The 10,267-nt window shown below is 36.9% G+C and overlaps 2 protein-coding genes across 2 annotated transcripts; one reads left to right on the top strand and one right to left on the bottom strand.

Moving 5' to 3' along the window:
• Window positions 1-5,624: 5,624 nt before the first annotated feature.
• LOC120635282 lies at window positions 5,625-7,783 on the top strand. Its single transcript, XM_039906248.1, has 3 exons — window positions 5,625-5,890; window positions 6,232-6,323; window positions 7,265-7,783. Exons 1-3 carry the CDS (start codon window positions 5,650-5,652, stop codon window positions 7,757-7,759), a joined length of 828 nt encoding a protein of 275 aa, XP_039762182.1. The 5' UTR covers window positions 5,625-5,649; the 3' UTR covers window positions 7,760-7,783.
• On the bottom strand, window positions 6,322-8,239 carry LOC120635281 (protein ANTAGONIST OF LIKE HETEROCHROMATIN PROTEIN 1-like). Its single transcript, XM_039906247.1, has 2 exons — window positions 7,782-8,239; window positions 6,322-7,240 (listed from the first exon to the last, which is right to left on the bottom strand). Exons 1-2 carry the CDS (start codon window positions 8,211-8,213, stop codon window positions 6,422-6,424), a joined length of 1,251 nt encoding a protein of 416 aa, XP_039762181.1. The 5' UTR covers window positions 8,214-8,239; the 3' UTR covers window positions 6,322-6,421.
• Between the last annotated feature and the right edge of the window lie 2,028 nt (window positions 8,240-10,267).

The raw sequence follows: 10,267 nt of genomic DNA, 5'->3' as shown, positions 1-10,267 counted from the left end.
TACCTACTAATTTTCATATTTAATTGACACCTGTCAAATAATTGCAATTGTTATTCTTATTTCTGCCATAGACAATTTAGACGTTTCTTTTTACGTTGTTAATATTAATTACCGGTTATTGTGAGTTCAAAGAGGATCCAAACACTTGCAGTGTTCTAGGAATCTATGAAGTGTATTATTTATACACTTTTGCATGTCATGTAAGTTTTTGTTTTGTTTTGTGTTTACTTGCTTTAGGGTTAATGCTAAATTGTAAGTCTGTATGTTGCAATCTCTTACTTAAGTAGCTGGCGGGTAAATTACCTGTATAGTTTGTACAGGAACTTTTACACGTCGTAAAGCTTAAATATTCTTATTATTACTATTATTTTTATTTTTGTTATTATTATTAATCTTATTTTTTTTATTATTATTTTTTTTTTAATTTATTTTATATCACTATTTATATTTTATTTAAATATATATATATATATTTTTTTTTTTTTATTTATTTATTTATTTATTTATTTTTTTTTTTTTTTAATGTTATTTTATTTTCTTTGTTATGAGTTCAAATGACAGTACTCATGATAGATCAGATGACAACTATTTCACTGCCTCATCATCACCTTCACTTAATGAGAGCTTCCATAGTGTGTCGACTCCTCTCTGTTCCCTTCTTGATTCTACTTTTTCCCCTTTTCCAAAAAACTTTAACGTCATTCATATTAATGCTCAAAGCATTCCTGCACACTTCATGGACTTGTTAGATTCTTTTGATAATAAAAATATTCACGCTATACTTGTCTCTGAAACGTTTCTGAAACCAAACCTTCCGTCTACATCGTATTCCATTCCTAACTTCCATTTGATCCGCAACGATCGTACTGGTAAGGGTGGTGGGGGTGTTGCTATTTATCTTCGTAGTCATATCCCCTTTACGATTCTGAATTCTTCTCCTTCACAATATTCTGAGTCAGCTGAGCATATTTTTATTGAGGTGTTATTTGGCCGTCTTAAACTCTTACTCGGTGTGTTTTATAGTCCGTCGCTCTCTATAAATTATTTTGATAGCTTTAAAAATCTTCTTGAACAATATGTCGTGACTGTTGATCACACTATCATTATGGGAGACTTTAACACATGTATTATTAAGGATGACATACGTGCAAGGCGGCTCATGAACATAATAAATAGTGTTAACCTTTGTTTACTTCCAACGCAGGCCACACACTTCTTTCCAAATTGTACTCCCTCTAAATTGGACTTAATGATTACCTCGTCTGCAGAACACGTTGTCACTCACGGTCAATTTTCAGCAGATGCGTTCTCTTACCATGATCTTATATATTTGTCGTACAAAATCCGCCCTCCAAAAGTTAAGCCCACTGTTGTCATGAGACGTAGTTTTAAGAATTTCAATAATGATTGTTTCATGTCTGATCTTAATAACATTCATTGGGACTCTATTCTTGGTGCTAATACTGCTGACGACAAGATCTCCATTTTTAACTCAATCCTGACCGAACTCTTTGATAAGCACGCTCCCCTTCGTCCAATTAAACTGAAGCATCTCCCTGCGCCATGGTTGACACAAGATATCCGGGCACTGATGGCGAAGCGTAATGCTGCCAAAGCCAAGTACAAACGCAACCCAACTGACAGCTATCTCAATAAATATAAGCATCTGCGTAACCGTTGTAATAAAATCTGCAGGGACGCACAGCGGAGCTATATTTTCTCCTCCGTTGAAAACTGTGGCAGTACTGGGATTTGGAGATTCTTGGAGACACTCGGTTTTGGCCGGCAACGCTTGAGCGCCCCATGTGACCTGGATATTGATGCTCTTAATCGCCATTTCACTTCAATTTCGCCTATGGATCCACAGAATAAATGCAGCACCTTAAGTCATCTTAAGACTCTTTCTCCTTTAAACTGCGCTCCATTTCATTTCTGTCCTATAACTCCGGCTGAGGTAAAAAAACATGTCCTGGCAATTAAGTCCAATGCTACTGGGTGTGACGGAATTAACCGCAAAATGATTTTTCTTCTCCTAGATACTGTGGCGCCAGTACTTTCGCATATTTTTAATTTCTCTTTATCTTCTGGAGAGTTTCCTAAATCTTCGCGTAAAGCTCACATTATTCCTATACCTAAGGCTAAAAATCCAATTTCTTTCTCTCAGTATCGCCCTATCTCCATTCTTCCCTTTTTATCTAAAGTATTGGAGCGCATCGTGCATTTCCAGCTTAACTCTTTCCTGGTCAATAACAATATCCTCAGTCCGTATCAGTCCGGTTTTAGACGCGGCCATAGTACTGTAACTGCTCTTGTTAAAGTTTGTGACGATATACGTGCTAATATGGACAATCAGCTTATTACAATCCTTGCTTTATTAGATTTCAGCAATGCCTTCAACACTGTGGATTTTGATATCCTCCTTGCTATTCTCAAATCCATTAACATCTCAGAGGCAGCTATTGATTGGTTCCATAGCTACTTAAATGGACGTCAGCAATGTGTTTATAGTCAAAATAAATTCTCCTCCTATTCTTCTCTCACTGCTGGTGTTCCTCAAGGTGGCGTCCTCTCCCCTCTTCTATTTGCTATTTTTATAAACACTGTTTCAAAACAACTTTCTTCCAGCTTTCATCTCTATGCCGATGACTTACAAGTTTATATTGGATCCCCCTCACACAGTATTTGTGAGGGCATTGCTGAGGTTAACAATGAACTACTCAGTATCTACACATGGAGTAATTCATATGGGCTACGTGTTAATCCCAATAAGTCACAAGTAATTATTATTGGCAGCCGTCAGCAATTAGCAAAAGTTAATTTTAGCACTCTTCCTTCTGTTCGCTTTAACTCTACTGATTTGCTTCTTAGCACTACAGTAAAGAATCTCGGCCTGCTTATGGATACCACCCTATCCTGGTCACCTCAAGTAGCTGAGGTGAGTCGTAAAGTTTTTGCTTCGATCGGTTATTTAAAACGTTGGAAAAATTTCCTTCCAGTTAAAACGAAAATTTCTCTTGCACAATCTCTTCTTCTTCCGTTACTTGACTACGCTGACTCATGCTATCCTGATCTTACCGAAGAACTGCTGAACAAACTCGAGCGCCTACAAAATTTATGTATCCGGTTTGTTTTTGGACTGCGTAAATTTGACCACATTTCGGAGTACCGGGTTAGACTTAAATGGCTGCCGATCAGATTGCGTCGTGAACTTCATCTCCTCTCATTCTTGTACTCTATCCTAAATAATCCAGTTACACCCTCGTACCTTAAATACCGTTTTCGCTATATTTCTGATTCTGCCTCACATACTGACCTCCGATCTCGGCACGATAACCGCCTGGTACTCCCATTTTGCAAAACCAAGTTCTTCGGTAACTCTTCCACTTTTAAGGCTGTTGTTCTTTGGAATAATTTGCCTGCTGACATCCGTAAAAGTCAATCCCTTCCCATATTTAAATGTCGTCTTAAAGACTACTATCTGTCTTTGAGTGAAGTAATTTGAACAAATATCGTAATTAATGTGTTTTTTTTTTGTATTTTTCTTTTTTCATTATTTAATTATGTATGTATTTATATATATATTTATTATATATGTATTTATATATTTATTTATATTATATGTATGTCTATTTATTGCCGAATATATATGTATATTATATGTAGTATAATTGCACTATCCCGCACTCTTGCAGCTTTTCCTTCTGTCAGAGGTTGCCTGTAAGAGATTGCTTGCAGCAATAAGGCCGCCTTTGCATGCCTACAATTCTTGTTGTTGTTTATTCTATATTTTATGTATATTCTGATGTTTGTGTGCAATAAAGTATTTCTTCTTCTTCTTCTTCTTCTTCTAATTTTGAAGATCTGGACTAACAATACAGTTGGTTGAAACAACCCGTTTTGTTAAAGTATGGGATAATATTATATATCTTACCGTCTAACACGCCACACATGCTTCAACCAGCAACGTCAGCGTATTTAAGCCGCTGAAATAAAAATGGGAAAACACTACAAAGACCTGGCACGCTTATGCAGAAAACGTTAACAAAGCCGTTACAAAATATTTTTTTTCGCGGAATACTGAACGAAACGATGAATTCAATCGATTTGGATGAAAAAATCAAAAATGAATTTATAATCTGTGGGTTTCCAATTAAACGAAGACAAAGTGGATTACACAAAATGTGTAAAAAACACAAGATATCGAAAATTCTAACTTAAATAGAAAAATGCGCTAATGCAAAAGATTTTGATACAACGTCAAAGGTTATATCATTAATTGAGACTTGGCCCTAAATGGCCTTTATCACTAAATGTCTTAAGCCAAACAGACGTATTGTTGCTGGAAAATTCGCAGGGGAGGAAGAATCCTCGAAAGCGTTTAATTGCTTTCCATAATTTGGGTTGCACCTCTGACTCTGCAGTGGGTGGACGTGTCGTGTACGCGGTGCTGGCCGACGGTGCAAGTATTATCAAGTGTAACACATGTAATATAGTGATAAATGAGGTGATGTGTTTCATTCGAGACAAGTTAGACGTTATGAAATATTATGGATACTTCGCGAAAGAAGAGATATTCCGAGCTAAAACATTGCTTCAGCAGGCTGTGCCGTCTACAAAGCGCATGATACTACACCACTACACTGTAAGTAAGTTGGCTTTATTTATGGATGAGAATATGTGGCCTGAGGGAGTATTATTTAAGTGGTATATCTAATTTAGGCATAGGCCCTACAATTTAGCTCAGGCAAATTTGAAGATAATTCCTTAAATATGAAAATTATTAGCTTTAACTGTAAGGGTGTCAAAAAATCTCGTAAACGTGTGAATTCACTTTGTTGGACAGCGGATGTGGTAGCCTTGCAAGAAACTTGGATTATGTCATATGAGATACCAATCCTCGGAGAATAAACAGTGATTTCATGTGTTCAGTGGTAAATCTGCTATGAATCTTTCTGTAGGCCCGAGACGGAGTAGACCGTGCGGTGGTGTGGCATTGCTATGGCGAAAAAGCTTTTTTACTTCAGTGTCTGTTGTTCCATGTGTGAGCAAACGTATTAGTGTGGGTTAATTAATAATCGAGAGTTGTTATTCGTGTGTAATTTTATTAAGTCTATCTTTTATTCATATTGCATCGTTAACAGAAGTATAAAATCAAACCAATAATACTAAACCACAACAAACACGAAGCAAAATTAACACAATAAATAGTTATGTTACCAGCTCCTTGCCTACAAACACCGGCTCCGCGCCTAGAAACGGTGGCGGTTAACTCTTAGGGTGCTCCCTCACCGGGAGCATTCGCGTGTTATGTAACGTTACAGATTTGAGCATTACATCAGTGAAGGAGGAGAACCGAGCATTACAATGCGCACCTTGTAATGATACAAAACGGGCATACATCAGTGAAGGAGGAGAACCGAGCATTACAATGCGCACCTTGTATTGATACAATGTGTAATATCTTGATACAACTTGTAACATCAATGCGCTTCACAGCTTCAGCGGGCGGGCGGGGGGCTTCACTGCCCCTAGCCCCCCGCCCGCCCGCTCAGTAGCCTACGTGACAGTGAAGTGAACGCACGTTGTCATAAAGTGTTTCTGACGCTTCGGAGATTTTTTTGGCGTCACGGACAGTTGTAAATTTAAGTAATGGCTTGGGACAAAGAGAAGACTCTATTATTCATAGAAAAATATAGGGAAATCAGGGAATTATGGGACCCTAAGCATCCTCAACACTTTAATAAAATAATAAAACAAGACGGTTGGGTGAAATTATCGGATCAATTTGGAATAACCGTAGAAGAATGTCAAAAGAAAATCACAAGCCTGTTAGCATCTCTTAGAAGAGAAAAGAGCAAAATGAAAAAAAGTGCTTCAGGAACCGGAAAAGGTGGGTAACATATTTTATTTATGTACCTACATCTACTTTAGTCATGACAATAACTGTGACAAGCAAGGGGTGAGTGTGAGTGGCGGAGAGGTCACATTCCACACGACTCGTGTGTACCTAGGGCATGTTTTGTTTGTTGATGATACCTTCACTATAGGCCATTTGTTTAGAAAAAATGTAAACTTGATTAGAAATGATCTTGATCAATGTTGATTACACTTCAAAACTGGGCATCCGCATACCTAAACAAGTGGACTATAGGTGCCTTCACCATTTATTTATTTATTTATTTATTTATTAATTTATTCAATTCAGTACATATTACATAATCTATATTTCAGGTGCAGAAGAAGTATATACTAGTACCTGGTTCGCATATGCAGCTTTATCATTTATACTGGACAGATATGAACCACGGAAGACAACAGATTCAGTTAGTATATTATGTATATTACATTTAATATCTGTTTACACAGGTTTTAAATATTTTTTAACCTATCAAGGCTAAATAAAGCAGGACATTAATAAACATTAAGCATATTCGTTTTGCCATGGTACTGCTCCTTCTTGCGAACAATAATTACTAATTTCTTCACGTATCTCTTGAGGAACTATTTGTGCTGCTTCTTGTTGTTCATCCAAATCCATTAAACCAGCATTTTCTTCGGTATCAGCCCTCCAAGATCCTGGTGTGATTACTCCTAAATTGTCCCTGTCAAAAGATCCCGGAGGTGTGTACAAATCCCTACTTCGCCGATTTCTTCGTAAGAAGTTATGTAGGTGTGCTATGGCATTAACTACTAAAGTAGCATTTTCTGGTTGCAATAACATGGGTTTCCGCAACACTCGGAAAACTGCTGACATAATGCCAAACACATTTTCGACTACTCTCCGTGCTCTACAAAGTCTGTAATTATAAATTCTCTCCTTTGTTCCTTTACGATGATGTCCTGAATACACTTTCATTATATTTTCTGATAATGCGAAAGCTTCATCCCCAATAAAATAATAAGGAATTTCTTTGTTCCGCATCGGCAATGCTCTTGGCTGTGGTAGATTCAAAGATTTATTCTGCATTTTAGTATACAAATTACAATTATTAAATACTCCTCCATCAGAGATTCTCCCTTGACAGCCACAGTTTATATATATTATATTGTAATTTGAATCCACAGCCGCAAATAGAACTATACTAAAAAAACCTTTAAAATTATAGTAATCGCTTCCACTTCTGTATGGGGCTTGCAGGACTACATGTTTGCCATCTATAGCGCCGACACAATGAGGGAAATTCCACTGGTTATTGAAGTTTTCAGCCAAATTTAGCCAACCATCTGGTATGCTAGGTAACTGAAAAAAAAAACCTTGTTTTAGATTCCTTGTGAACCTGGGACACAAGACTTGCAGGAGACTCGCAACAAGCCACCTGAAAATCCTGATGCACCACAACGGAAAAAAGCGAAGGTGGATGGAAGTGATGAAATAATGCACTCGACTTTCCAAATTTTGCAAGACTTTACTTCTGCTAAATCGGATGAATGCACTACTTTTGGGAAATTTATTACTGAAAAACTCAAGACGTACTCTCAAAATACTAGGGCCTGTGTACAGCACCACATTTCCAATATCTTGTTTAGTGCCGATCGCGGTGAATATGAGTACATGTACCAGCAACATGGATATTGGACTCCTGATTCTCAACTTTCGCGTAATGAATCAAACCATGCTGGACCATCAGGCCTCCAAAGTACACCCTCACCAGCAGCAGTTCCATCCACTGCAGACGCCCAACTTTCTTCGCCTGAAGCCAGTATTAATAGCCAAGAAAGTGAGGGGTTTATGCGTGAATTTGGAGATCTGATTGATTAATAAACTAGATTAATAAACTCACCAGTATATTTTCTTTTAAACATCCAATTATAGCTTCACTCACTTCTTTGATAATACAACTTATAATCTGATTGGACATTCTAAAAGTAACCTGCAAGCTTGAATAAGAATCACCAGATGCGTAAAATCGTAACGTAACAGCTAATCTTTCTTGCACTGTTATTGCTTGTCTATAATTAGTATCTTCTTTTTTAACATATGGTCCAATGAGATTTATTAAGTGTTCAAAATCCGAAGAAGAGATTCTTAAAAACATTTTAAGTTTACTTATGGGTCGGTTGATTCTTTCTAAAATATCCAAACCGCCTGTATTTTGCCGGTTTTGATATAATTCATGACACCAATATCGTTTCTTCTGTGTTTTTTTTTTACGTAAATAACAATGTCGAATTAATATTGCCGCACTCAGCACAACGACCGCTTCGTCTGACATCTTGCTATGAAATGCTGAAAATGCTCAAAGTCGAATCAATATTACATTACACGCAAATACTCGTCAGTCAGGGAGGTAGAATTGTAATGTAATGCTCAAAGACGAATCTATAATGTTACAGTACACGTGAATGCTCCCGGTGAGGGAGCGTCAGGGAGGTAGAATTGTAATGTAATGCTCAAAGACGAATCTATAATGTTACAGTACACGTGAATGCTCCCGGTGAGGGAGCATTCACGTGTACTGTACACAGCATAACTCGCTATCGTTTCTAGGAATGCCTGCCCTCCTGTGAGAGCCAGGGGGCCCGTGACGGGAGAAATTGACTGCAGAGCGCTAATGGGACCATACGTCTCTGGTCGACATCTATGTAACTCTCAGTTTTAATTAAATGTTTTATATCAACTTTCCAACTTAATTTTTGATTTAAAGAACTAACAGTAACTGTATCGCAACGCTCCCCCAAGAACCTTGACTGGCGCAGCCGGTAGGATTGGTTTAAAAAGGGGTACAGCTTTCTCCAGAAATTCTACGTTAGATTCCGTGGAAAGAAAGTAATTAGTGCCTTAGCCAACCTGAACGAAACAAAGAAATAAGTTAAGTGGGTCTACGTGAGCAGAGATGCTGGCAGCCGGTTGGTGAGTACCTTTTCACCTTCCTTACCCTTTTCCGATAATATAGGATAAATCCTCGCCTCGTTATCTGGTTTCTTTTTTTTATTGTATGACAATATTTAATATAACCAAATATAATGACATATAATGAAACAAAATTGAAATAACGAATTATAATAGAAATTATAATTTTTTTTAATTAAAATAACAATTATTAATAAAGAATTTTGAAAAGTTTAGAATAATAATAGGTATTAAGTTTTTAGATTTAATATTAATTTTTGTGTTAAGTGATTTTTATTATTTTGTATGTGTGTGTGTGTGTTTTAATAAGGTAATAAGTTCCATTACTATTAATAACTATTCAAGTTTTTTTCAAAGAATATTATATTAAATCAAATCTTTAATATAATTATTATATTCTCTTTTCTTTAAAATGGAACAAATTACTTTAATTCCCCCACAGATGTTTAAAATTATCCCCGTTTTCGGAGGGGATAAACGACAGTTAAATTTATTTTTAAGACAGTGTGAATATGTGATAAGTAAATTTCAAGGCAGTGAGGAACAAAATGTTTATTTAATGAATAGTATTACAAGTCGCCTAACCGATAGGGCCGCCTCGCTTATCAGCGAGCGAGAGGATGTTATGACTTGGACTGATTTCAAGGAAATTCTCATACAACATTTTGGAGACCCACGTAGTGAGGAATGCATAGCGATAGAATTGGAAAATTTAAAGATTAGAAATGCGGAAAGTTATTTAGATTTCTGCAATAGAATTCAGTCAGTGCGTTCTGTTTGGATATCGAAAGTGAATCAAATTAAAGACGTAAAAATAAAAGAAAGTAAAATAACCATATATAATAATACTTCTTTAAATGTTTTTCTCTACAATTTACCTGAAGATATGGTCAGAGTAGTGCGACTGAAATCCCCCGAAACATTGGAGTCCGCGCTTAGTGTAGTTTTAGAAGAAGTAAATTTCCAAACTCAGTATCGACTACGCAGTGCCGCGCAACCTTCGGTTCAAAAGTTGAACTTTTCCTGATCCTTATAACCAACAATCTACTTTTAAATCTCAAAATAATTTTAACTTCCCAACTAAACCGAGTTGTACGCCTGTGCCAATTTATCAAGCGCCCCCCGTATAAATTCGGAATACCTTAATATCAGAAACCATCCCCACACATGCCTACCGGATTTAAGCCAAATTTAAGTCCATTTAAATACGGAATTCCGAAAGGGCCAATCATACCGCCTCCTAGAGTGAACCACTATTTCGGACATCGACCTGCTGGTCCACAATACGGTCCGAATCCACAAGTTTCTTTTAACAATAATACTAGTAGACGACCCCAGGATGTTCCATGAGGACCGCGCCTCAAAGGCACAATTTTCAAGTAAATGAAACTTATGCCTTCGAGAACCCCTATAATT

The sequence above is a fragment of the Pararge aegeria genome, chromosome 26, assembly GCF_905163445.1.
Source record: "Pararge aegeria chromosome 26, ilParAegt1.1, whole genome shotgun sequence".
NCBI lineage: Eukaryota > Metazoa > Arthropoda > Insecta > Lepidoptera > Nymphalidae > Pararge > Pararge aegeria.
This window is presented reverse-complemented; position numbering and strand designations above follow the sequence as displayed.